The sequence below is a fragment of the Oratosquilla oratoria genome, chromosome 4 (assembly GCF_046742065.1).
Source record: "Oratosquilla oratoria isolate Oo_2021 chromosome 4, ASM4674206v1, whole genome shotgun sequence".
Taxonomy (NCBI): domain Eukaryota; kingdom Metazoa; phylum Arthropoda; class Malacostraca; order Stomatopoda; family Squillidae; genus Oratosquilla; species Oratosquilla oratoria.
The window spans coordinates 18,182,979-18,210,373 of record NC_134780.1 but is presented as its reverse complement, the minus strand read 5'-3'; the positions used below and the strand labels follow the sequence as shown (position 1 = coordinate 18,210,373).

Sequence of the window (27,395 nt, the reverse complement as noted above, 5' to 3'; positions counted from 1 at the left end):
CCCAGGACAGTGGACAAGGTGCAGGGATGACCCGTCATCCAGGAGGTGCTCAGATAAGAGGGAGGGTGGAGGGGTGTGGAGTGTATTCAGGGATGGAATGGGTGGAAATGTTTTTATGCCTTTCCCTTTTTGGCTACCTCCCTTGTAAGGGGGAAAAAGCCTTTGTATATGTATATGTACTAGAGGGGTTTGCGTGTCTTATGGTAGCGAGGTTTTTGGAATTGACAGAAATGCTGCAAATACTATGTAGGTTGTGAAATAAGCCAATATTGTATCAAATGTTAGGTAGTCTCCTACTGCTATAGTTATTTATGTTGCTGTTTGAAAAAAAATTCAGTGTGCTCAGGAAAGGGACAACTGGTGTGGACTTTTTTTTGTGGAGTAGGTGTGGGGAAAATCTGTATGGGGTACAATAAGATGTAGTTTGCATAGATGTCAATAGATATGCAAGTTGTTAGGAAGTTAAGGGTTTTAGGTTGGTTTGCATTGCATAGTGATTGGGAGTACATTGTTAGTAGTTTGCCTTGTTGGTTATTGCAACATCTCCCCAAATGGAGCATCTTGCATTGAAGGGCAACCACAGGACCTACACTGCTTGCCATGTGTGTTGTAACTAAGGACTTCCAGAAATCACAATCTCCTGCCTCCATCATGCACCAGTGCCAGAAGACTTGTGGTTACTAGATGGAAAAATAAAATTATTGATAGTGAGAGACAATGACTGAATGTACTGTCAGTGTCAGTCACTTCTTTATTTTCAACATAACTCAGAGGTGGTAAAGTAGCTGTTGGTTTCCCTTCAATCTACTTTTGAATCCCCTTTCTAGATCTTGCCTCCCTCTTCTTAGGTAGTAGATAGGATGTAGAGGGCTGCAATATCTTTAAATGGGATTCATAGTAGTCATATAAAACCTAACCCTTGTAAATAGGTGGGCTCCAGCTTGACAAGTTTCAAATGCAGAGGTCCAGTAAGTCAAGGTCTATAACTTTCTGTGCAATTAGGAGGGAATGAAAGGGGTATTCATGAACTGGGAGGATAAACGAAGTCCCAGTCCACTAAACTAATCATTACATTAGAATGAGGGTAAGGTTGGCGGGAAGAAAAGGGAAGAATGATATGTTGAGAAATGGAGACCATTCATCAACACTAACCTTTCTCAGTGAAGCTAATCTTATATCATACTAGTGTGGGTATATAAAAAGTCAAAAATGGCATGGGAATTGGTCAGCATACTTGCACAGGTCCAAGGACTAGCCTCAGACGTGAGCTAAAATGATCTATGACCCCCTAGCCAATGGCAAGGTTTCTCATAGTGTTAGCAAACAATACTTCCACAAACATTTTCCAGAAATGGAAGTCCCCTTGAAAACTTGTGCTCCGAGTCATGTTTGTTTCAAAGGAGTGCCATACACAAAAATAGAAAAATTTCAATTAGAAGTCTTTATAAGAAAATGGTACATCACTTGACAGGTTTATACATGGACTAGGCAAGAAGATTGAACCAAAAACAGAAAATCCAGATGTGGCACAGTATCCTTTATCACACAACTTTCACAATGAAAACAAGTCTTTGCATCCTATTCACAATACTCATGAAAAAAGTTGCTACATGAAGAACCAACAAAAATGGCTTATCTTATAATAAAAGAGCAATCCATAGTGTAGGTATTTATAGTTTTATTAACTCCAAATGGGGTGGTACTAACTGGGTTATTAGATTCATTCAAGCAGCACCTAAAATTTCATATTAGAAGAGGAATAAATAAATCTGACGAGTTTATAAAATGTGTAAACAACACATCTTTACAGTCCTGTACTAACATGGTGTATATCTGTGGACAAAAGCTGGTACAATGTCCTGGGAATTCAATGACAGTATAAATAAATTTTATTGTGACTACAATGTCAAGCATTGTTTACTAGGATCAATATTTAACATGCCTTTATCTAATAAAAAAGCAAAGTCAACTTAAGAGTTAAAAGTGTTCATGAAATGGTTACAAAAATTACTCCAATGAGACTGAGGAGTACTGTTGTAAGGTAAATCTACTAGTATCACATAGCCAGAGGTGCTACTGAATCCCCTTAATAAATAACTTTTCCCCACCATCAGTACAAGCAATGCACCAACCAGCCCTCCATTGCCTTAGAAACAGCTGTTATCCATTGCCTTAACATTCAACAATCTAAGAAGTTTGCAGCCATCAAGAGCTCTAAAGCAATTTCTGGAGCAATTGGAAATTCTGGAATCTCTGTGGAGCTGTTTGTATATCGTACTTTGTATGTGAAGTACATGCACACTTTCTGAAGAACGTGTGATCTGGAAAATGCAAAAGATTAAATTACATTAATAGCATTCAAAAACACACATTTAACAAAATGGAAATAGTTATTGTACATAAAAAAATATATACACAAACACACACACTGGACACTGAATCAAAAGGAAATGCAGTGATTGAGCACATATCTAGCGGTTTTGTTGCCGAACACGAAGGGCACTTGTTGTTATTTTCGTTGTTGTTGTTGTCGTTCCCTAGACTGTCTGTCCGAGCAGTCCCGTCTCCCCAAGGAAGGCCACAGCCGAAACTGGGTTTTCCCACAAATCCTTTATAGAGTGTATGTTGTGTTGTTTGCGTGCATGATTGTGTATAATGCAGTCTTCCATTATGTGTTGTATGGTATGGGGTGAAGTGTTACATCCTGGGCAGCTGTTCACAACACGGTCGTCCAGCCTCTTCTGGTAGCTTAGAAGTGCTGGGTGGTGACCGCATCGCAGTCTGGCCAAGTGGACTCTGTCCTTACGTGGGAGAGAGGATTCAGAAGGGTGGATATCAGGGGGTCTGGCATGTAGCAGTGTGTTGTCTTTCAGTGTGTTAATGGAGCGGTGAGTGATATGATTATGAATATGTTTCCGGAGGCTGGTATTTGGTGGTTGTGGAGGAAGAGAAGAGAGTATCTGTGTGTAATAAAGGTCTATGGGTGTAGTTTTAATGTTTCTTGGTGTGTGTGGGTGTTCTGCTATGTAGTGTAGCGGGTGTGATGTGTTTGTGGTGGCTGCAGCAAGTGTTTGTGTGCCTCTCATGTCGAGGTGGTCCTTGACTTTGAGGACTTTTGTTTCATGGTGTAAATGGTCTGTAGGTGATGTATTTGTGCAGCCTGTAATTGTTTTTAGGGCTTTGTTTTGTATGATTTGAAGGGTGTTGTGGTGTGTCTCACTGAGATTAGGAGCCCATGCAGGACTCGCATAATTCATCACTGAGCGTATGCATGGTAAAATAATCACCATTCCAAAACCGAACAAAGACCCAACAATCCCAACATCGCACCGCCCAATCACACTTCTCTGCACCCCCTCTAAAGTCATTGAACGCCTAATACTTAAACTTGTCACACCATATATTCCCCTTTCTGACTCACAACACGGTTTTAGGCCACTACACTCCACAAACACTCTTCTGACAAACCTCACACAAAGAATTTTAGATGGCATCAATTCAGATAGGCCCCACCACAGAACACTTCTTATAACATTGGACATTAGTAAAGCTTTTGATGCTATCCCCCGCCACAACCTAACAAATAAAATATATAACACAGACATGCACAATAACACCAAAAGATGGCTGGCCAATTATCTGGCAGGCAGGAATGCTCATGTGTCATATAATGGCCAATCATCGCACATCAGAAACATTAAGAACGGAGTACCACAGGGCTCAGTTCTATCCCCCACATTATTTAATCTATACATGCATGACTTACCCACGCCAGACACCTCAGAAATACAAATCTCTTCCTACGCAGACGACATAACAATCACATGCACACATCGTAACACAGACAAAGCTGCAGAAATAATCCAGCCTTACCTTGACACACTCAACACATGGTTCATCACAGACTCAAAATAGCTCCAACCAAATCTACAGCAACACTTCTCACCAACTGGACAAAAGAACACAAATACATACCTCATCTCTACATCAACAACACTCTAATACCACACACAAACACACCGAAAATTCTTGGTGTAACATACGATACATCCATGTCTTTCAAACAACACCTCACAAACATAAAAAACAAATGCACACCTAGACTTAACGCACTCAAGTCAATCACTGGAACAACATTTGGACAAAACAAAGAAACTAATATAACATTATACTTGTTGTTATTGTGCGGGATGGGTAAGCTGTTTCTCGTGTGACCAATAAAGGAAAGGCAGTTCTTGAAAAAAGTATAGTTTTGGCAAAATGGAGAAAGAGAAGAAAGAATAATAAATGAACCAACGAAGAGAGGACTGGATATAAGCAAAGTGGAAAGTCATAGAGGTGTCATCCCCAAAAGAATTTGTTTGATAGATACTCCAAGGAAAAACCAAAGGTGGGAAAACAACAGTTTTTCAGGGTTTCAAAGAAACCCTTGTGAAATAGTAAAAGCTTATAGAAGATATAGTAATGCATTAAGAAATTGCAAAGTAAACAACTTAATGGAAGAAATCGTAGATTTAAAATTGGATTACCAAGCTGTACTTATGGAATTGATTACTTTGCGTATGAGTAATGAGCAAACGATTAAAGAATTAAGTGACCTAAAGAGCAAAATTGAAATCCTCAAAAGAGAAAATGAAAGAATGAAAAATGAGGACAAATAAAAATGAAGAACTGTAAAAGAAGGTCAAAGAGCAATTACAAGTAGTGACCGCAAAGGTGGAAGAGTCAAAGAAACAGATCTCATTGAAATAAAAAATCATTGGAAACAAGAACAGGATAATAAAAAAATATCTTTTAGAGAAATAGTACAAAAGCAGATGGAAGAAAAAGGTCAAAGAGCAATTACAAGTAGTGACCGCAAAGGTGGAAGAGTCAAAGAAATAGATCTCATTGAAATAAAAAATCATTGGAAACAAGAACAGGAAAATAAAAAATATCCTTTAGAGAAATAGTACAAAAGCAGATGGAAGAAAATACGAAAGAAACGGTTAGGGAAGTAATCAAAGAAAAGGAAAATTGGGTGAGACATACAGTTAACATACAGTACAAACATACATATACCAAAGGCTTTTTCCCCCTTACAAGGGAGGTAGCCAAAAAACAAAGGCATAAAACCCATCCCCACCCATTCCATCCCTAATACACTCCACTCCACCCTCCCTCTTATCTTGGCACCTCCTGGATGATGGGTCATCCCTGCATCTTGTCCACTGCCCTGGGTCAGAGGCAGTGTCGCAAGACACAGCACATCCACAGCAAGGCCGCTTCATTAAATCGGTGACCCTCCCCACCTCTCCATCCCCCCATGCATAAAAGGAGATGGGGAGAAATCCTTTTGGGCTGCGTCAAATTTTGCTCACACATACTACCTAACCCCCCCATCCCCCCACCCATTTCACCTCATGCATCACAACATTATCCATGTTACATTGTGTTATTCCCTGTTCTTCTCTTAATCATCTCAATTAAAACCCTCCCATAAGCCTTTCCAAACATGTTCAATAAACTAATCCCTATAAAACCATTATAATCATAGTTGTCCCTTCTTATCTTTAAAAGGCAGAACTACACAGGCACTCCTCCAGTCCTCCAACACACTCCCCTCCCTTAGACACACATTACACAACCTCACTAACAAGAATACTTACGGAATCTCTCTAAAGTTGACTTCATTTGTTTCATTTTCAGCGAACTGTCCAGGGCCTGATAACATAGCTTTGATGGTTCCTGATGTAAGAGCATGATCTCGTTTCACAATAAACTCGTGGCCATCTGAAGATATGAGCTTTACATACATAGCATCAGGGCCTTCACAGCCTCCATACACACGTTCATCATCTTTGTTGTCATCCCCCATGATGTCTACTTTTCTTCCTGAAAATAAATAAAAATAAAAACTATACCAGCATTAGTATTTTAAAGATCATAGTTTTTGTATGGCAGAATTAAAAATGGGTAGGGGGTGGGTACATGCCCTGGATGGCTACCTCCCTTACAAGGGGAAGAGATCCTTGGTATATGGATACAGAATTATAACAGATACTCTTCAACTTATAGGGTTTGGAACCAATGACAAGTATCTGCAAGATGGGCAGCACAGCTGCCCAGTTTTAAAACACAGTCACCCCCTCATCTACAAGTGCTGCCCTGATGGGATGAGTCTCCAGAGTGAGCCCAAGGTTTACTATGTTCAACTGTATTTCTTGTACCTTTTTTAACCACTTCAGTATGAGTCAAATTCTTGTGTGCAGCATCAGCTGCCATATGTACGATGTATAACACTACTCATAAAATATAGTCACTGCCGTATTACTTGTTCTCTTTTATTCTGAGTAATAAACACAGAAAATGTGATCAAACCAGTTCACAGAATCCGGGGGTAACTCATGTACAACTATCATCATATCTTGTCGCACCAGAACCGTGTCCATATAAGGGCAGTTTCATTTGCTTCCCTAAGGTCTTGGTCGGAGCAATGGGGACTCAATGGACATTCCCAAAGGACGTGGACCATTGTCTGTACTTCGCCACAGGGACATTGGGGGCTATTGGTGTATCCCCACTTGTGTTGATTTTCTCTCGTTTTGCCCACCTTGGCTCTTCCTCTGTTTAAGGTAACCCAGTCCTTCCTGGTTAGGTTTGCTCCTCGGGGCAAGGTCTTGTTTGGGCATGGTATGGCCTCGTTATGGCCCAGATTGTCATATTCCTGCCAACATTCTAGTCTATGGGCCACAGCTTGGGTCGGATCCAGTCCCTCCACCGTCATGAAGCTTTGGCGGGACTTCAGTCTCTGTCCAACCTGAAGGTGACCGTATAGTGGATGCCTGGGATCATTTTGTTGTTTATATTTTTCTATCTTGGTAATTATTTCGCACCATATGTGGGTAGGTGGAATCCCTGCCAGTCTGTAGATAGTAGGTAATGGCGTTGGTTTTAGGGTACCTGTAATTATTCGACACGACCTGTTCAGTTCTGGATCTATTTTGTGTGCATGGCATGACCTGGCCCATACTGGTGCGCAATATTCTGCAGTGGAATAACACAGTGCCAAAGCTGTTTGGGTCTGTTCCCCAGCTGGTGGTGGCAAGTTTGCTGAGGAGGTTGTTTCTGGTTGAGATTTTTCCAAACAACTTGTTGATATGCTCTTTGTAAGAGAGAGTCCTGTCGAGAGTAACACCTAAATAGACAGGGTGTGGGTGGTGTGCCAGATCAGTGTTGTTCCATCCGATTTGTAGCCCTCTCTTGGCTTGGTGATTTTTAAGGTGGAATGCATACACCTGTGTTTTGTTTGCGTTCGCATTGAGATGCCACTTTTTGTAGTACGTGGAGAGTGTGGTTAGGGCCTCTGATAGTCGGTCTTCGATGGTGTTGAAGGAATCAGACTGAGTGGCAATGCACAGATCATCTGCATAGATGTACCCATGGATATTCTGATACTGTGGCTGGTCATTGGTATAAATGTTGAACAGTGTTGGAGCCAACACAGATCCTTGTGGGAGTCCGTTCTTCTGGAAACTGTACCTGCTTTTCTTGCCATCCATTTCCACATAGAAACAGCGGTTTGTTAGAAGAGACTGGATGATGTGAACCAAAGTGTGATTCTGTAGTGTTTTGGCAACTTTCAAGAGGAGTGCCCTATGATTGACTGTATTGTAGGCAGCTGTAAGATGTACAACTATAAAAAAATATATCAAGATGTCAATGCCAGCATCCTCATGTACCCACTTGTGCCTCATGAACCCTACTTGGGCATCATTGTACTGAAGTGGTCCCACCGTTTCCACACCTCTGCTCGCACTTCAGGTATTGAAGCTGATCAATGATGGAATTTGATGCAGCTCCCCATGAAGTTGGGCTGTGTGGTATAGGAGGCTCATCGGGTAATGATGTCAACAACTTGTCTAGCTGTGAGAATAAACACCGTGTGAGATCGAAACTTTATTGGTACGACGTTTTGCTTGTTACAGCTTTTTCAAGTACAGACATGGCAAACACTGAGTATATATAGGCCAACAGGGAAGGAACTGGGAGAGGTTATCAGGAAAGGGGGGGGTAGGTGGAGGGGTGTGTGTGTAAAAAGGAGGACGGGTGGGACTTGGTGGAGATACAGGAGGGCATTTCGGACAGTTTGGTGAAGTGAACTAAGGGGAACATTTCATACATTTGTATAATGCGGGTAACAGATGGATGATAGGAGGGGCGATGTTAAACATGCCTCTGTTCTGCTCAATGGTTTTGAAGATGACAATATTGTGATCACCCAGGCAAAGGTGGCGGAGTGGTCATTTTAAACAAAATTGATTATCTGGAAAAACTGTTGAATGACGAATTGACTTATGTTAGACAACCAACCGGCAGCACAGATAGGGAAGCTACAAAATTTAACATACATATCATACATATATACATCATACATACATCATATACATATATATATATACTGTATATATCATATACATATATATATACATACATGCATACGTACATATACATATATATACATATATATATATCATATACATATCTATATATCATATACATATATATATATCATGCATATAAACATATACATATATACATAGATATATGTATATACACATATATATGTATATATATACATATACACATATATATGTATATATATACATATATATACACACATATATATGTATATATATACATATATATACACACACACATATATATACATATATATATATATACTCTTTGGTTTTGCTCCATAGTGTACAGCAGGCGGTTTCTGATCATTATCCGGCGACTGTTGTAACCAAAGAAAAGTTGAGAATGGCTACGTGGAATGTCCGAACATTACACCAAGCGGGGAAATATTATGGGGTATGGAGAGAAATGAACAGAATGAAGATAGATGTTATGGGGCTTAGTGAGGTTAGGTGGCCAGGAGTGGGAGAGGTGAAAAATGAGCATGGAGTATTTGTATATTCTGGAGAAGGAGCAGAAAAAGTGGTAGGGATAATGATGAACAAAAAGGTTGCTATTACTATGAAGGGATTCTGGGCAGTGTCAGACAGAGTGCTCTTAGTAAAACTCAGGGGAAATCCTTTTGCATACGTTTAATACAGGTGTATGCTCCCACAGCAGAAGCAGAGGAAAGGATAGTAGATGATTTCTATGACAAGTTAGATCAAGCAATGGAACAATGTGGAAATCAAGAGGTTAAGATAGTTATGGGTGATGTAAATGGAAAAGTGGGTTCAGGTGGAGAAGAAGAGGTTGTGGGGCCATTTGGGTTAGGAGAGAGAAATGACAGGGGAGAAAGATGGATTAGCTGGTGCATAGAACATCAACAAATAGTAATGAATACGTGGTTTAGGCAACATCCGTGAAGGCTATGGACATGGAAGGCACCAGGAGATACAGCAAGAAATCAAATAAACTATTTTACTATCAACAGAAGATTTAGAAATGCAGTGATAAAGGTAAAAACATACCCAGGAGCAGATTGTAATAGTGATCATGTGCCAGTTGTTGCAGATATTAAAATAAAATTGAAGAAATTAAGAAAGGAGATGGGGAAACCAAGAAGAGAAGTGTGTTGAGAAAGGACGAAGACTTGAAACAGAGGTATTTGGTTACAGTAGAAAATAAATATGAAGTGCTGCGAGAAGAAGGAGATGTAAATGATCCGGGGTTTCAGTAGCAAAGGTTATGTGAAGCAATAGAAGAGGGAAATAAAAAGGTACTTCCTGAAAATAGGAGGAAAAACAAATGGATAACAGAGGAAATATTCGAACTAATGGATAAGATAAGAGAAGCTAAAAATAGGGATAGAAATGAATATAGAGAACTTAACCCCTTCCATATGGTGCCGCATATGTAGGCGTCATGAGGAGCAAGTGGATACGCGAGGGTGCCATATCGGCATCTTGATTATATTTATTGTAGTTGCCCCTCCGTAATGACATACTCTCTAAACTGTCTGTAATCACATTTTCTATGGTTATCAAAATTCACGGGTGAAAGAGAGAACGATCGATATAAGCGGTGACTATATTTTATGATGCGAGTATTATTACGACACGTCGTACGGCTGGCATCGGCTGCTGCCCGCGAGATTTAAGGCCCGTACTGAAGAGGTTAATAGACAAATCAAAAAGAAATGTATAGATGCCAAGGAGAGTTGGCTTGATGAACAATGTAGGGAAATTGAGGACCTTGAAAAAAGGGATTCTAAAATGATGTATGATAAGATTAGAGAAATTACCAAGAGAAAGGGGAGTAATGGGGGGGCCAATCAAAGATAGAGAAGGAAAGGTTTTAATGGACGAGGAGGATATTAAACATAGATGGGAGGAGTATGTAAGGGACCTATTTGAGGACGACAGACAAGAAAGAGAAGAGGAAAATTATAGATATCTAGATGGGGATGAAATAATGGAAGAGGAAGTGAAATTTGCAATGAAGAAAATGAAAAAAGGGAAAGCCATGGGTGAGGATGGTGTGATGATCGAAATGTTAGAGGTATTAGGGGATTTTGCAATAAGAAAACTCATTAGTCTAATAAACCAAATTTACGAAAAGGGTACAATAACGGAACATATGTGTTACTTGATTTTTATACCACTACCAAAGATAAACAGAACAATGGAATGTAGTAAACATCACACAGTCAGTATCATGAGTCAAATAACCAAAATTATATTAAGGATAGTTTTAAATAGAATAAGAAATAAAGTGAGAGAATAAGTTTCATGGGAGCAATTTGGTTTCATGGAAGGGAAAGGAACAGCAAATGCAATTTTTATAATAAGAACAACTATGGAGAGGATGATAGAAAAACAACAAAATGTATATCTTTGCTTTGTTGACTACGGGAAGGCGTTTGATAGGGTAAGACATGAGGACTTGATAAATATTTTGGAGTATCATCAGAAATTTGTATTGGAAACAAAGAGCAGCAGTGAGGGTACGGGGAGGAAGAACAGAATTTCAAGCTATAAAGAGGGGAGTGCGTCAAGGCTGTGTTATGTCTCCAGATTTATTTAATTTATATGGAGAGATGATCCTTAGGGAATTAGAGGGAATGGAAGGGATTAAAATTGGAGGAGTTAATATAAATCATATCAGATATGTTGATGACACGGTATTGGTGGCTGACTCAGAAGATAAACTGCAACATCTATTGAATGTAACCATAAGAGCTAGTGAGGAGAAAGGTTTAAATGCAAATATGGAGACAACTAAAATACTAGTGGCCAGTAAAACAGATCCACTAAGAGTGCAAGTACAAATAGCAGGGAGGAGAATAGAACAAGTAACCAAATTTTCGTACCTGGAAGCGTATTGACAGAAGATTGTAGATATGAAAAAGAAATAAAATCAAGGATAGCTATAGCTAAAAGCACGTTTCAGAAAATGAAAGGGGTTTTAACAAACAAGAAAATGTCTACAGATATAAGGATAAGAACAGTTAAAACATTTATATGGTCAACACTATTATATGGTTCAGAAGCATGGGCAATCAGCAAAAAATTGCAGGAAAACTTAGAAGCAGCAGAAATGTGGATATGGAGACGAGTATTAAGAGTACCATGGACAGCGAAGAAAACAAATGAAGAAGTATTGAGAGAAATGGAGACAGATAGCGAATTGATGACAACAATAAGGAAAAGACAGTTGCAATTCTTAGGACATATAATGAGGAGGGAAGGGTTGGAAGAGGTGGTGATGACGGGAATGGTGGAGGGAAGGAGAGCAAGAGGAAAGCAGAGGGAGAAGTATATGGACGGGCTGATGAGGGCGACGGGAAAACAACTCAAACCTGCACAGATGTTACAAGTAACTAGGGACTGTGAACGGTGATGCTCCATGGTTGCTGAAGTCCAAGAGGATATGGCAAGACAGTAAGGTAAAATATATATACAGGTTGTCGTCGACTTACGCCCGAGTTCGGTTCTGACAGACAGGTCGTAAGTCGATCTGGACGCAAGTCGGACTTTATATATATACAGTATATATTACCCTTTATATATTATTTTTGTTACTGTATATATATATATATTGTATATTTTGCATACAGAAATTATCTTAGCATCTTTGAACTATTTTGTATAGTATTTTTAACCTTTTCATAATTTTATCTGATTTTCTTTGGGAAACGTAGCTTAGGCCTAAGCATACTGAATAAAATCCTATCATCTTTGACCTATGATACTAGATACTGTATTTTTTACCATTTTTATTATTTTACCACCAGACTTTCTTTAGGAAACGTATGCATACTGAATAAAAGCGTATTATCTTTGAGCTATGTTCTTTAATATTCCTTAACCTTTTTATTATTTTCGTTAGGAAACGTAGCCTGAAAGTCCTGTCATCTTTGACCTACAAATACTTTTTTGTTTGTTAAATTAAAATCATTGCAAGGCACAATTAGGAAAATTTCTATTTCAAAACACATTCTTTTCGTTTACGTAGTATACCGAAAATATCGTTATCGACAATAGACTAGGCATAAACAAAGTTTACTGTTACATTTTATAATCGCAACACATAAGACTACAAAATGCTGTACTGAACATCATTATCGACAACAGACTAAGCATTAAAAAGTTTTACTGTTACATTTTATTAATTGCAAAACATAAAAAATACAAAATGTAAGGTAAAATTTTATTTAAAAACACATTCTTTTCGTTTACGTACTGTACTGAACATATTGTTATCGGCAACAAACTAGCCTAGGCATAAAAAAAAGTTTTGCTATTACATTTTATTAATTGCAAAACATGAAAATACAAAATGCAATGCAAAATTAAGAAACATTTTACTTCAAACAAACAAAATGAAAGAATATTTAGCTGGCTGAGGTGCTGACGCTGCCGGCAGCCTGCCAATACTATCGTACTTGTGTCTCGCGGCGTGCAAAGTAATTGTACTGCACTGCCAGGCATAACATTACAGTTCTATTACTCTATTAAATGTTAAATATTATTGCACTATCTCGTGGTCGTAAAGTCGATCAGTCGTAAGTCGACAACTACCTGTATATATATGGCATTCTGTAGGTCTTCCAGGGTCTGTGGACGGTCGTTGTAAACCATGGATTTGAGATAACCCCACAGGAAATAATCATAGGGGCCTAAATCAGGCGAGCGCGCTGATTTCCCTGAGAGGCGATTTAAACTGGCCAGCGTGCTCGCCTGATTTAGCCCCCTGCGATTATTTCCTTTGGGATTATCTCAAATCCATGGTTTATAACGACCGTCCACAGACCCTGGAAGACCTACAGAATGCCATCCGCACTCAAATAGCCAATATACTGCTCACCATGCTAGAGAGAGTAGACCAAAGCTTCCAAAATCGTCTGAATCAGTGTATTGACAATGGAGGTGGACATTTAAAAGATATTGTATTTAGAACTGTGTAAAAGGAAATCTCCCATGTCGTGTGACAGACATAAAAGAATAAAGAATTGTGAAGTGTAAACACTTTATAATTCAATCCCCAAATCGGGAAGTTTCTGCGCCCCACCCTGTATATATATACATACACACACAGACACACGCATATATATATACACACACATATATATATATACACACACACACATATATATATATACATACATATATATACATATATACATACATATATATATAGACATATATACATACATATATATACATATATATATATACATGGGGAAGGGTAAACGAAGATGGGCTAAGAATACATTTATTGTGTTTACGTTTCGGTTATCATAACCTTCCTCAGAGAACTCAAGTTCTCTGAGGACGGTTATGATAACCGAAATGTAAGAACAATAAATGTATTCTTAGCCCATCTTCGTTTACCCTTCCCCACCTATCACTCTCTAATTTGTCTTAAACAATTTATCAATATATATACATATATATATATACATACATATATATACTATATATATAATATATATATACATATATATACATACATATATATACTATATATATAATATATATATATACATATATATAATATATACTATATATATAATATATACTATATAATATATATATACATATATAATATATATATACACATATATATAATATATACTATATATATACATATATATATAATATACTATATATATACATATATATATAATATATACTATATATATACATATATATATAATATATAGTATATATATACATATATATATAATATACTATATATATACATATATATATAATATATACTATATATATACATATATATATAATATATAGTATATATATACATATATATACTATATATATATATATATTGTTACGGGCTGGCTGGTTAGTGAAGAGACGTTACGTATAACGGATAAGTGCTTAAGAACCAGCTCACTTCTAGAAGCCACTGTAGGACTGAACTATCTGGTCAGGGCCTAGATAATTCGTAAGACTAGAAGTAAAGGTAACAAAGAAGATTCCAGGAAAGGAATATTAAACTAGCGATAAAACTAGTAAACGAAATTATTAATGGAAAATATTTACAGGCAATCAACACAAAAGAGAATGGGCAGTAGGGTCAATGGGACCGTTACATGATTATAAGAATATGGAAATTATCGTTCAAATAAGAAACACAAGATAAGTATACAATATGGTACTATCTAAGTACAAAGAGATCAGGAACATGCATCAGAATAAGTAATAAGTACAAATATAAGTAAAGTAATGCAATGTATATCAGACACGTAATGTAGGCAAAAAGGGTGATCACTTCACACCAATCGTCTCATGAGTCCAAACTTGTATTTTTATCAAGAGATCAATAGAGCGAGAAATGACAAGGAGTCAGCGATTTCAACCGCTTATATACCATTGGACCGAAAGTGGGATACTTCCGGGTGAGTGTGCGAGTGAGAAGGAGGGTAAGTTAACACACGTCAACATGGGTAGTTTTAGGACCCTCGACTCGCTTGAACAATCTATTTATTTAGTAACTGTCAAATCTGTGCGCTCCGAACTATTCAGGATTTCGCTTGTCTGTTTGTTCTACAAGAGTGCGCACCTCTCCGCACGTAGGCAAGATTACATATAGTGGACGGGCGTTACTGCTTAACATTGTTACAATACATACATAGACAAGAAATATGAACATAGTTATGTAATACAATTCTATAACATAATTACACATATGACGTAATATCTAATATTACGTTACACCTCCACCGTTTGGGAAAGCTTTTCACTTTCTGTTGAAAAGCTATGTTCTAGAAAGGACGTCGGCTAAAACATTAAAGACGCCTTTTATATGATGAATTGTTAGATTAAAGGGTTGGAGAAATAAACTCCAACGTGTAAGTCTCGGATTCTTGTTTTTCATAGTCTGTAGGAACTTTAAGGGGTTGTGATCCGAATATACTTGAATGGTAGTTGAGGAACCCAGGTAGACTTCGAAGTGGATAAGGGCCTGGACCAAAGCGAGCGTCTCCTTCTCAATTGTTGAGTAGTTCTTCTGCGCAGGGGACAGCTTCTTGCTGTAGTAGGCGATAGCGTGAAGAACTTCATTGTGTTCTTGCAAGAGGGCGGCACCGATACCGGTGTCGCTGGCGTCGACTTGCAGAAGAAAGGGTCGTTGGAAATCGGGTGCCCTTAGAACTGGTGCGTTAGTGAGAAGGGACTTCAGGTTTTTGAAGGCCGTCTCACAGGTAGGTGTCCACACGAAGTCGTGGTCTTTTCTCAACAGGTCAGTCAATGGTTCTGCTACATCTGAAAAATTTGGACAAAAACGGCGATAATAGCCACTCATTCCAAGGAATCGACGTACCTCTCTACAATTAGTGGGTGTTGGTACATCATTGATGGCTTTTATCTTGGCGTCTATTGGAAACACTTGGGAATTTCCAACTTTAAATCCCAAATAGGGGACCTGTGTATGTCCGAAATCACATTTGGACAAATTGATGGTAAGGTTTGCTTGTTCTGCTCTATAAAAGAAATTATTTAGGTGTTCAATGTGTTCTGTCCAAGACTGACTAAATATTATCACATCATCTAGATAAGTTTTTACTCCTGGCAATCCTGCAACAAGATTACTTATCATTCTTTGGTAAGTGGCAGGGGCATTTTTAAGCCCAAATGGCATTGCTCTGAATTGGAACAATCCCTCTTCCGTAATGAAAGCGGTAACTTCTCTTGAGCGAGGGTGTACAGGGATTTGATAGTATCCCCTTAACATATCCAACTTGGATACATACTTGGCAGTTCCTAGACTGTCTATGATATCATCTATCCTAGGGATAGGAAAAGCATCGGCCTTAGTATGGGCATTGATTTTCCTGTAGTCAATGCACAGGCGATAAGAATTGTCAGATTTTGGGACAAGAATGCAAGGAGATGCCCAAGGACTACTGGAGGGTTCAATTATTCCCTGTTGAAGCAGTGTGTTAATTTCTGCTTTTATGAAATCCTTCTTTTTTGGATTGACTCTATAAGGGGCTTGTTTGATAGCTCTTGGCGAGTCTAGAATTATTTCATATTCTATCAAAGAAGTGAATCTTGGGGAATCTAGAAATAATTTTGGAAAACTTCTTAAGAGAGAAAGAATGTCTTTACCTTGTTTCTCAGATAAGTGTCCTACTTTTATCTGAAGATTTTGTAGTATCTGAGAGTTTTCCAAGGGAATCTCAGGAGGATTAGGCAGGTTATCAGGAGGCTCTTCCAATTCTATTGTGGTAGAGCTGCAAGCTGGAATTGGATCTCGGGAATGATAAGGTTTTAAGGTATTTATGTGACAGAGACGGGAACTCTTTCTTCTGTCTGGAGTTTTGATTATGTAGTTGAGATCACTGGCTCTGGACAAGACTTCATAGGGTCCTTTGTATTTAGCCTGCAATGGATCTCCTGGTATGGGAAGATAAAGTAACACTTGATCTCCTGGAGAGAAAGTTCTAAGTTTAGAATTTTTATCATACCGACCTTTCATTACTCGTTGAGCATTCGCCAAGTTCTCTCTTGCCAACTTCCAAGCTTCTAACAACTTCTCGGTGACCTGGGACACGTATTTCAAAGAAGGAACTGGTGGTTCTTCTTTCATCCATTGTTCATGAAGTATCTTTAGGGGACCACGGACTTCATGACCGAAGACTAATTCTGACGGGCTGAATCCAAGGCTTTCTTGAATTGTTGTTCGGGTGGCGAACAACAAAAAGGGGAGTCCGTCTTCCCAATTTCGAGTGTTCTCAGCACAGAAGATTCTTAACATTGTCTTGAGCGTTTGGTGAAAGCGCTCTAGAGCACCTTGTGATTGAGGATGATAGGCGGAGGAAGTTACATGATTTATACCTAGTGTTACAAGAGTTTCTCTAAACTTGTTGGAAAGAAAATTACTTCCTTGGTCACTTTGAATGTTCTTGGGAAATCCTACCATAGTGAAATATTTCAACATTTCTCTGATTATGTTTTGAGCTTTAATATTTTTCAAAGGAATTGCTTCTGGAAAACGAGTGCTCATACACATGATTGTGAGAATGTACTGATTTCCTTTACTTGAAGGAGGTAAAGGTCCTACACAGTCAATAAGAACTTTTTTAAATGGCTCTTCCATTACAGGAATGGGATGGAGTGGAGCTTCTACAATTTTCTGGTTGGGCTTACCTACAAGTTGACATGTATGACATGTTTTACAATATTGGGCAACATCTTTGACAACCGTGGGCCAATGGAAATGTTGGGTTATGTTGAACAAGGTCTTTCTTACCCCTAAGTGACCTGCTAAGGGAGTATCATGAGCCAATCTTAGAACATTATTCCTAAAACCAAGAGGGAGGACTATTTGATTCCTTACTTGCCATGGCTGGTCAGCGGTTGCGGTGGATGCTCTCCATTTTCGCATTAGGACTCCGTTTTCTATATAGAAACCTCGTGACATATTTTCAACTTCTCCTGGAGATGAAACAATCTCATACAAATTTTTAAGAGAAGGATCTGACTTCTGTTCTTTGATTAATTCTGCTCTAGATAGAGAAACTGGTGAAGAAGAAGATGGGTCAGTTTGGGAGAATAGGGATTCTAAATTATAGGTCTCCTCTTCAGATTTCTTGTACTGAGATCTGGTTACAGCACAAGCGGGGAACAACTGTAAGTTATCTGAAGGTTCTACTGAGGTCTTAGGGTTATTTGTTATTAAGGGAGAAATGACTTTGCTTCCAGCGATGTCATTGGCCAACAATAAGGATATTCCTACTATGGGAAGAGAGTCTACTACTGCTACTTTAACCATTCCGGTTGTTAAATCAAACCGCAAGAAAACGTTATGTAATGGACATTTTACAATTCCTCCAACTCCTTCTATCAATATATCATAACCTGTATATGACTCACCCAGATTCTGCAAGACAGAATTTAAAATCAGACTTTGCTTTGCTCCTGTGTCTCGGAGTATGGAAATAGGATATTGTTGTGAACTACTACTATGAGATATAGTTCCTGAAGATACAAATGGTTTGAAACAAGGATCATGATCTGATGAGGGGGGGTTCTACATTACTTGATAATACCGGCTTCTTTGGTAGTGTATCCTGAATAGAGGATTTTGAATCGTCTGATTTTATATTACTTACAAGAGTTGGTGTCTTATTGGAGAACGAGGGTGTCAGTCTCTTTCTGCAATTAGAAATGTGATGGCCAACCTGTTTACAATATGAACAAGTTACAGGGGGATTAGTCTTAAACCTTTCCATTCTTTGCCAAGGTTGGTTTGGAGGATATTGATTGAAATCAGACCTGTAACTGAAATGTGATGGGCTAGACTGATTTTCAAAGTGTTTCTTTGGGGACCAAGGATCAGAGTATTTTGTTGAATCTGGAATATATGACTTTGACTTTTGGGATTCCATTTGTCTTGACTTAGGTTTATGATTTAGTGTGAACTCATCAGCCAATACAGCAGCTTTAGTTAAAGTTTCGGGAACATGATCATCTATAAAAATCCTAAGATCTGTCTCTAAGGTATTCTTAAACTGCTCCAATAAAATCAACTGTTTAAGTCTATCTAAGGTGTCCGTTTCACTAGCCAAACACCACCTATTGAATAACCTCTCTTGTTGAGCCGCATATTCTACGTATGTTAACTGAGGTGTCTTCCTATAATTACGGAATTTCTGTCTATAGGCCTCTGGTATTAGTTCATAAGCTTTTAAAATACAAGCTTTCATATTATCATACTCGCTTTCTGCTTCTGAAAGAGAAGTATAAATTTGCTGAGCCTTACCCTTAAATTGTGTTTGAATGATTAATGGCCAATTTTCTTTAGGGATTTGTAACTGTTGCGCCAATTTTTCCCACTGAAGAAAGAAAATTTCTGGCTCTCCTTCTGAAAATTGGGGTAGAAGTTTTACATACTTGGAAATATCTATATGACCTTCCTGAACTACGGGTTGTCTATCAACAATCCTAGCTTCTACTTCTGTCTTCTTTAATTCTAACTCTACTTGTTTCACTTTAGCTTCCTCTTCTCTAGCTTTAAATTCTGCCAATTTGATTTTAGTTTCCTCTTCTCTAGCTTTAAATTCTGCCTCAATTTGCATTTGTTTCAGTTTAGTTTCCTCCTCTTTAGCTACTTGTTTCACCTTAGCTTCCTCTTCTCTAGCTCTAAATTCTGCCTCAATTTGCATTTGTTTCAGTTTAGTTTCCTCCTCTTTAGCTTTAAATTCTGCCTCAATTTGCATTTGTTTCAGTTTAGTTTCCTCCTCTTTAGCTTTAAATTCTGCCTCAATTTGGATTTGTTTCAGTTTAACTTCCTCCTCTTTAGCTACTTGTTTCACCTTAGCTTCCTCTTCTCTAGCTCTAAATTCTGCCTCAATTTGCATTTGTTTCAGTTTAGTTTCCTCCTCTTTAGCTTTAAATTCTGCCTCAATTTGCATTTGTTTCAGTTTAGTTTCCTCCTCTTTAGCTTTAAATTCTGCCTCAATTTGCATTTGTTTTAGTTTAGCTTCCTCCTCAATTTCTACTCTCCTGACCTTTAATTCAATCTCCTTAATCTTAAGTTCGGTTAGTCGTGCCTCTATTTCTAACCTATTTGAAGGAATTTGTATAGCTGTAATCTCTTCTGGAGATAAGATCTCATCTTCGATCAGATTTTCAACGAGTTCCTGAAGTATTTTTTTCTTTCGCAAACTTGTATCAATGTCTACTCCAAAGTGCTTGCCTATTTCTATCAAAGTGTCTTTAGTTTGTTTCTTTAAGAAACTTACCTTGGGATTTTGAACGAATTCTTTAATTATATCATCCATCTCTAAAAGAATGTGTTAAATACCTGATCCAATATCCTGGCAAGGTCGCCACTTTGTTACGGGCTGGCTGGTTAGTGAAGAGACGTTACGTATAACGGATAAGTGCTTAAGAACCAGCTCACTTCTAGAAGCCACTGTAGGACTGAACTATCTGGTCAGGGCCTAGATAATTCGTAAGACTAGAAGTAAAGGTAACAAAGAAGATTCCAGGAAAGGAATATTAAACTAGCGATAAAACTAGTAAACGAAATTATTAATGGAAAATATTTACAGGCAATCAACACAAAAGAGAATGGGCAGTAGGGTCAATGGGACCGTTACATGATTATAAGAATATGGAAATTATCGTTCAAATAAGAAACACAAGATAAGTATACAATATGGTACTATCTAAGTACAAAGAGATCAGGAACATGCATCAGAATAAGTAATAAGTACAAATATAAGTAAAGTAATGCAATGTATATCAGACACGTAATGTAGGCAAAAAGGGTGATCACTTCACACCAATCGTCTCATGAGTCCAAACTTGTATTTTTATCAAGAGATCAATAGAGCGAGAAATGACAAGGAGTCAGCGATTTCAACCGCTTATATACCATTGGACCGAAAGTGGGATACTTCCGGGTGAGTGTGCGAGTGAGAAGGAGGGTAAGTTAACACACGTCAACATGGGTAGTTTTAGGACCCTCGACTCGCTTGAACAATCTATTTATTTAGTAACTGTCAAATCTGTGCGCTCCGAACTATTCAGGATTTCGCTTGTCTGTTTGTTCTACAAGAGTGCGCACCTCTCCGCACGTAGGCAAGATTACATATAGTGGACGGGCGTTACTGCTTAACATTGTTACAATACATACATAGACAAGAAATATGAACATAGTTATGTAATACAAAGGAACACAATTCTATAACATAATTACACATATGACGTAATATCTAATATTACGTTACAATATATATATATATATATATATATACACACATACATTACAATAGAAGGGTAGCAGGTCCTCTTTCAGGCAGATATGATTAAACTTTGCAGCAGCTTCTGCATTCACGAGTTTCTTGCTGACATGTTCAACTTTTTTAACATGTCAGCAAGAAACTCGTGAATGCAGAAGCTGCTGCAAAGTTTATACATATATATACACACACACACATATATATATACATATATATACTGTGACATCATGACAGGTTTCTGAATGGTAAGACACAATTGAGAACAAGAGACTTTATTCCTGACCGGTTTTGCCTTTGAGGTTTCTTCAGAGGTAACATTTACAGAGAATGAATACATAGGTATTTGTAGGGCAGTTGTGGTTTATGAGGGACGCGGGGTGGGATTACGTGTGTTGCTAGGCTAGGTGGTCATGTGGGGTCAGGTGTGAGGCAGGTGGATGTATTTGTTTGTTTGTTGTGTGTGGACATTTGTCTCATGGCGTATTTGGCGGCATGTTTTGCAATCTTGATGTCTCCTGTTCTGTTGATGCAATCGTTGGTGTTTATGTATATTGCTTCTAGTCTTTCTTTGTGGTTTGTTTAGATTTTCATGTAAAATGTTTGCTTGGTTCCATTGAGATAAATGTTGTTTATCGTCTATGTGGTTTACCAATGCGTTTGTTACAAAGGATTACAAAGGATTACAAAGGCAAAGCATGCCGACAGGAGACCTTTTGATGGATGTCAGCCTTGTGTTCATGTATGCGTTTGTTTAATCCCCTGTATGTTTCACCATAATAGGCAAGGTTGCATCTCGAGCAGGGGATTTTGTATATGATACTGTCTGGTTGAGTGGGATTTTGTCTGTTATTTGTGAAGTCACGCATTTGTCATCCTTTGTCTGAAATTACTGTGATGCCTATGGGTTTTAATTTCTTGGTTAGGAGGTGAGTTAGGTCCAATGATGGTGCTATGAGGAGGACGTTTTCATTTTTAGTACTTGTCATTAGACGGTTTCCAGAAATTACTCTAGACCACCCAGGCTTATGCAATGTTCTCCAACATAATATCCAGTTAAAAGATACAAATCAAGTTCCCATTAGACAGCATCCATATACCTTAAACCCTGAAAAGACTGAAATCCTTAAAAAAGAAGTCCAGTATCTCCTAGATCATGATTTGGCAGAACCTAGCCATTCCCCTTGGGCTTCACCCTGCCTTTTGGTACCAAAGGCAGATAACACGTTTCATATGTGTACAGACTATCGTAAGATAAACAATGTCACCATCCGGGATGCATACCCGTTGCCCCTTATTGAACAGTTACTAGATATGACAGGTGATGCCCCTTTCATATCTACCATAGACTTGCTCAAAGGCTATTATCAAGTAGCCTTAACCCAAGAAGCGAAAGCCATCTCTGCCTTCGTAACCCCTTTTGGTCTGTACCAATACAGAGTGATGGCCGTTTGGACTTACTAATGCCCCTGCTACCTTCCAGAGGTTAATCAATGCTGTCATCCAAGGTCTACCTGGAGTAGGAGCATAACTTGATGATGTGGTGGTGGTAGCTGACAACTGGGAAGACCACTTGACCCGACTAGATGGTCTATTCCATTGTCTGAAGGAGGCGGGCTTGGTGATCAACTTGCAGAAGTCCATGTTTGCTCGAGGGACCGTGACTTACCCAGGCCACACCGTAGGTTCAGTGTGGCCCAAGAAAGCCAACGTAGAAGCGATCCTAGCCTTCCCTACACCAAGGACAAGGAAGGAGGTGATGAGGTTCCTTGGGATGGCCGGTTATTACCGCCGCTTCTGTAAAAACTTCTCCACCGTCGCGGCTTCCCTTACCGACCTGACCAGCTTGGCCAAATCCTTCCAGTGGTCCCAATCCTGCCAGACGTCTTTTGAGAACATCAAATTGTTCCTGACTTCCGAACCGGTGCTAAAGATGCCTAACTACCACCTACCATTCCACCTGCAAATAGATGCCAGTGGAGTTGGAGTGGGCGCAGTGTTGCTACAACCTGATCCTACCTCCACCATTCTCCATCCTGTGGCCTTCTTCTCGGCAAAGCTCAACAAACATCAAGAGAGCTACACCATAGAGAAGGAAGCCCTATCCCTCATCCTGGCAATCAAGAAGTTTTGGTGTTATCTCCAGTCATCAACAACACCCATCAAGATATTCACCGATCATAACCCTCTCGCTTTCATTTAGAAAGCAAAGCTGCAGAATCAGAAAATTCTTCGTTGGGCTCTAACCTTACAAGAGTACCATCTAGATATCCACCACATAAAAGGGCCTGACATCATAGCAGATACTCTCTCCCGGGCTCCAGTCAGCTAACCTCCTTCGTGTTCCCCTTCAGAGGTCTTCGGTAGGGGGGTGTCACGATATTACCCCTAGCCAGGTGACATGGTACCCCATCCGGGTGTCAAAGTACCCATTCACCTAAATGACACCCTTCCTACTACACTGCCATCCTACCCCGAAGAAACAAGCAGTCAGCCTCCTCCACCCCCCACTTCGGTCGCTCTGCAGCCAAGCAGTAGTTCAGCAGTTATGTCTGAATGACTGCCCTCAGCCAATCACTGGCCAAGATGTCAGCCTAGTTCCCCTATATAAAGCTAGGCATTCCCCACGTTCGTCAGACTCGCTTCTAGCTAGCTGCCAGCTTCACCCCTCTGAATTGAAGTAATCATTGCTTGGACAACCGACGACTCGACGTGCCAGGTTTCAGTCTTACCCATTCTCAAACATTCTACATATCTCATTCCCCGTTTATTCCTATTGTGTGTTAGGATTAATATTATTATTGTTTTGTTAACATATTTTGTATGTTTGATTATATTTCATACTGAAATATTAAATGGTTGATACTGTCCTGTCTTTTGGCATACCAAATGTCTGATGCGTTCTATATCCCCCTTCTAACTTTGTTGTGTCTTGGGCACTCGGTACGCCATTGTGGTTAACAAATATCTTTCCAGCCTGAGTCATAACAATACATATATACATATATGTATATATGTACAGTATATATATATATATATGTACATATATGGAGGTGAGGTGGCAAAATGAAATGTTAAGGCTAGAGTATGGAGCTTTGTGTGTGGGGGGACAACGAGACTGGGATGAGGTCATCCAGGGTCGTCAGATCACAATGTAAGCTGTTGACGGACTTTGATTCTTATTCTGTATTCATTCCACTGAGGAAGGCCCAAGAGGTCAAAACATCTGGTTCTGAATAAAGCTCTATACTCTAGCCTTAACATTCCATTTTGCCACCTCACCTTCATATTTGTCTGTCTTTACATATACATATATGGTTTGGTGCAGAAAGTTGATGAAAAAATGAAAGAAAACCGATGCTTCACGATTTCATCATTATCTGACCAGTTTCCTGGAGTGTCAAGAAGCATGGTTTACAAAGGATTACAAAGGCAGAGCATGCCGACAGGAGACCTTTTGGTCCATATCTAGGTCGGATACGAAAAAATCATAATAAATTAATAAATAAAAACTATAATGTAAATAACAAATAAATGCATAGGTATAGTTAAATAATAAACATACAGGTAAATAGTAAATAATAATAAAATGACATAACTAATAGTAAATGAAAATCAAACAGACAAATGATAAAAACAAATAATATAAAATAAATCATAATCATTACAGCATCTTGCTTAGGTGTTTATCTAAATGATTCTTAAAGCTTTGAACTGAACTACATTGCACTACCTATGCAGGAAGTTTATTCCATTCATTAACTACACGGTTGGCAAAGTTGTTTCTACCTAATTCCAAATTGAATCTATTTCTGGAGAGTTTGAGACCATTGTTTCTTGGCTGATTCTCATTCAATGTGAAAATTTTGTCACTTTTGATGTTGTCAATTCCCTTTAGAATTTTAAAGACCTGTATCAAGTCACCTACTATTCTTTAGAGAAAACAAATTCATATGCTTTACAGACCACTTAAACTATCGAAAGTTATGCTCACGCAGGGTACCAAAATGCTGATAGAGGTTCACAAAAGCAAACGTTTAGCCAGTATTTTGACTTTCCTAGAGCGGTATAGCCAGGAAGGTGACCAGTTTTTAAGCCAAATTGCCACAGGCCCAGTGACTACCACGTCTTCCTGCATTTGAAGAAGCATCTGGGTGGTCAGCGCCATGATGACAATGAAGACGTCAAAACGGCTGTTGCAGTGGTTCTCTAATCAGGCGGCAGATTTCTATGAGGATGGTATTCAAAAGCTAATTGTACGACATGCCTTAATATTGGTGGAAATTATGTTGAAAAGTAGATTATAGTACAGGCTTTCATGTAAAAATAAAATGGCTAAAAAAAAGTCTACTTGTTTCATTTTTGCTTCAAAATGGTACTTAAAAAATATGCCTCGTATAATCTATTTTCTATTTTTTCACATTCGACCTAGTTATGGACCAAAAGGTCTCCTGTCAGCATACTCAGCCCTTGCAATCCTTTTTAAGAACAAGAATAAAGGAGACTGCAAGAGACCATAAGGCCTATACTAGGCAGCTCCGTATCCATCACCACCTGTCGTCCCCATCCATAAAGTTGTCTAATAGTTTTTTAAAACAACTGATAGTTTCAGCGCTTACTACATGGTTACCAAGTTTATTCCAATCATCGACCACCCTATTAGTAAACCAATTCTTGCCTATTTCCTTCTTCAATCTAAATTTGTCCAGTTTATACCCATTACTGCGAGTCCTGCCCTGTTGTTTTATTATGATGACCTTGTTTGCATCTCCCTTGATCCACTTGAACACTTCTATTAGATCACCCCGCACTCTGTGTCTTGTTATTGATCCAAATGATGCATATCCTGGATGATTCAACTCCTGGGCAACTGATGCACTGAGTGTGTGGTAAATGAATTTTAGTGGAAACACTCAGAAATAAATTCCGAGAATGGGCCAGTTACGATTATAGAAAGGGAATAAAAAAGTTGAAAAAATTGTTAAACAGTACAAGAGTATACAATGTGAATTTAAAGTCCAGGAAAGCATCATTATTGATCCAAACTATGTATATCCTGGACGATTCAGCTCCTGGACAACTGGCGCACTGTGAAGCATTTTGGCGTTACTGCCCATGACTCCCAGCTTAAGGCCAAGCCAGAATATCCACGGGGCCAAGTTGGTCAAATCACAGGCAGAGTTGGTGGGCCAAGTTGGATCTACACCACCTAGGAGACCATAAGTGATTCTGGAATTTTACTGAAGTGGCTTGCAATTACATTAACCATTGGAATACACTCCAAGCCAAACCAAGGGTGTGGAGTGACTATCCTCAATTGCCTTCAGTACAGTATGACAGATTCATTTATATGAATTAGACTGGCTAAAATACCCAGGGGTGGGGGCATGACAAGAAGACAGGAGACTACTTTTTATTTCTCCACTACTCACTACTGCTTGAACAGGTAAGTAAATGAAATAATAATGAAGACGTTTTCATGAACCTAAGGGCGTTCTCTCCGGTAACTATCAAAACTTGCTGAACGCTATCAGAGAGAGTTGAATAAAAAAATAAATAAAAAAATACATAAAAAATAATCCTGGCCAGGTCCCAGGAAGGTACTGGTGCGATTATACACATGTCCATTCTCTAAACAACATATTTTCATTCCTGTCAAATACTTATGGAATTTAACAATACTGTTGTTCCATGTACACACAACCAATCAATACAGGCAACGTAAAACAATTATGGTAAACTAGTACCAAATACTACCAGTGCGAGTGTCCGTGACCATGCAATTGTGAATTGACAAATATACGGTAATTCACCTTTCACAAAAATAAATCAATGTATAATCTGAAATTAGCATATAATTCAGTCTTCAAACCGCAGTATCTAGAATATAACAATGATACACTCATCAATAGATTACACTTCCACTTTACCTGCCCTATCTGATCTACAGTACGTAATTGAGAGTCACTACTACTCCCTGAAGTTATGAGATTCTATCACGTATAAATACCAAGATGTAAACATGGTGAAGAATTTTCACTAAAAACTATTTAAAAGCTTTCTTTTGTTTTATTGACAAGTTTGTAGAAGATCTAATCCTTACTGATGGGATTCCTTCCATTCTTCACTTCATATATTCAACTATCAATATCCACACTACCCACAGTAGTTTTATATA

General features: G+C 38.6%; 2 protein-coding genes across 3 annotated transcripts; both read right to left on the bottom strand.

Annotated features, from left to right (window-relative positions):
* Positions 1–1,426: 1,426 nt before the first annotated feature.
* On the bottom strand, positions 1,427–27,301 carry EloC (transcription elongation factor elongin C). Of its 2 annotated transcripts, none has more exons than XM_076183529.1 (3): positions 27,148–27,301; positions 5,649–5,874; positions 1,427–2,321 (listed from the first exon to the last, which is right to left on the bottom strand). In XM_076183529.1, exons 2-3 carry the CDS (start codon positions 5,855–5,857, stop codon positions 2,180–2,182), a joined length of 351 nt encoding a protein of 116 aa, XP_076039644.1. In that variant the 5' UTR covers positions 5,858–5,874; positions 27,148–27,301; the 3' UTR covers positions 1,427–2,179. The 2 variants fall into 2 exon arrangements, with proteins under 2 accessions (XP_076039644.1, XP_076039642.1); XM_076183527.1 differs by lacking the exon at positions 27,148–27,301 and adding an exon at positions 26,975–27,011.
* On the bottom strand, positions 7,753–18,493 carry LOC143024581 (uncharacterized). Its single transcript, XM_076183393.1, has 3 exons — positions 16,578–18,493; positions 15,318–15,731; positions 7,753–7,901 (listed from the first exon to the last, which is right to left on the bottom strand). Exons 1-3 carry the CDS (start codon positions 18,241–18,243, stop codon positions 7,753–7,755), a joined length of 2,229 nt encoding a protein of 742 aa, XP_076039508.1. The 5' UTR covers positions 18,244–18,493.
* Positions 27,302–27,395: the final 94 nt, after the last annotated feature.

What these genes read in the sequence shown, in the direction of transcription:
- LOC143024581 (XM_076183393.1), bottom strand. Translation starts at nt 18,243, where the DNA reads ATGGTTAAAGTAGCAGTAGTAGACTCTCTTCCCATAGTAGGAATATCC. An exon ending in ACACTTATCTGAGAAACAAG is followed by an intron (nt 15,732 to 16,577) that starts GTAAAGACATTC and finishes CAAATTTTTCAG; the next exon opens with ATGTAGCAGAACCATTGACT. An exon ending in CAAGAATCCGAGACTTACAC is followed by an intron (nt 7,902 to 15,317) that starts GTTGGAGTTTAT and finishes TCTCACAGCTAG; the next exon opens with ACAAGTTGTTGACATCATTA.
- EloC (XM_076183527.1), bottom strand. Translation starts at nt 26,996, where the DNA reads ATGGTCACGGACACTCGCACTG. An exon ending in GGTCACGGACACTCGCACTG is followed by an intron (nt 5,875 to 26,974) that starts GTAGTATTTGGT and finishes ATTTATTTTCAG; the next exon opens with GAAGAAAAGTAGACATCATG. An exon ending in GTCAACTTTAGAGAGATTCC is followed by an intron (nt 2,322 to 5,648) that starts GTAAGTATTCTT and finishes TGCATTTTCCAG; the next exon opens with ATCACACGTTCTTCAGAAAG.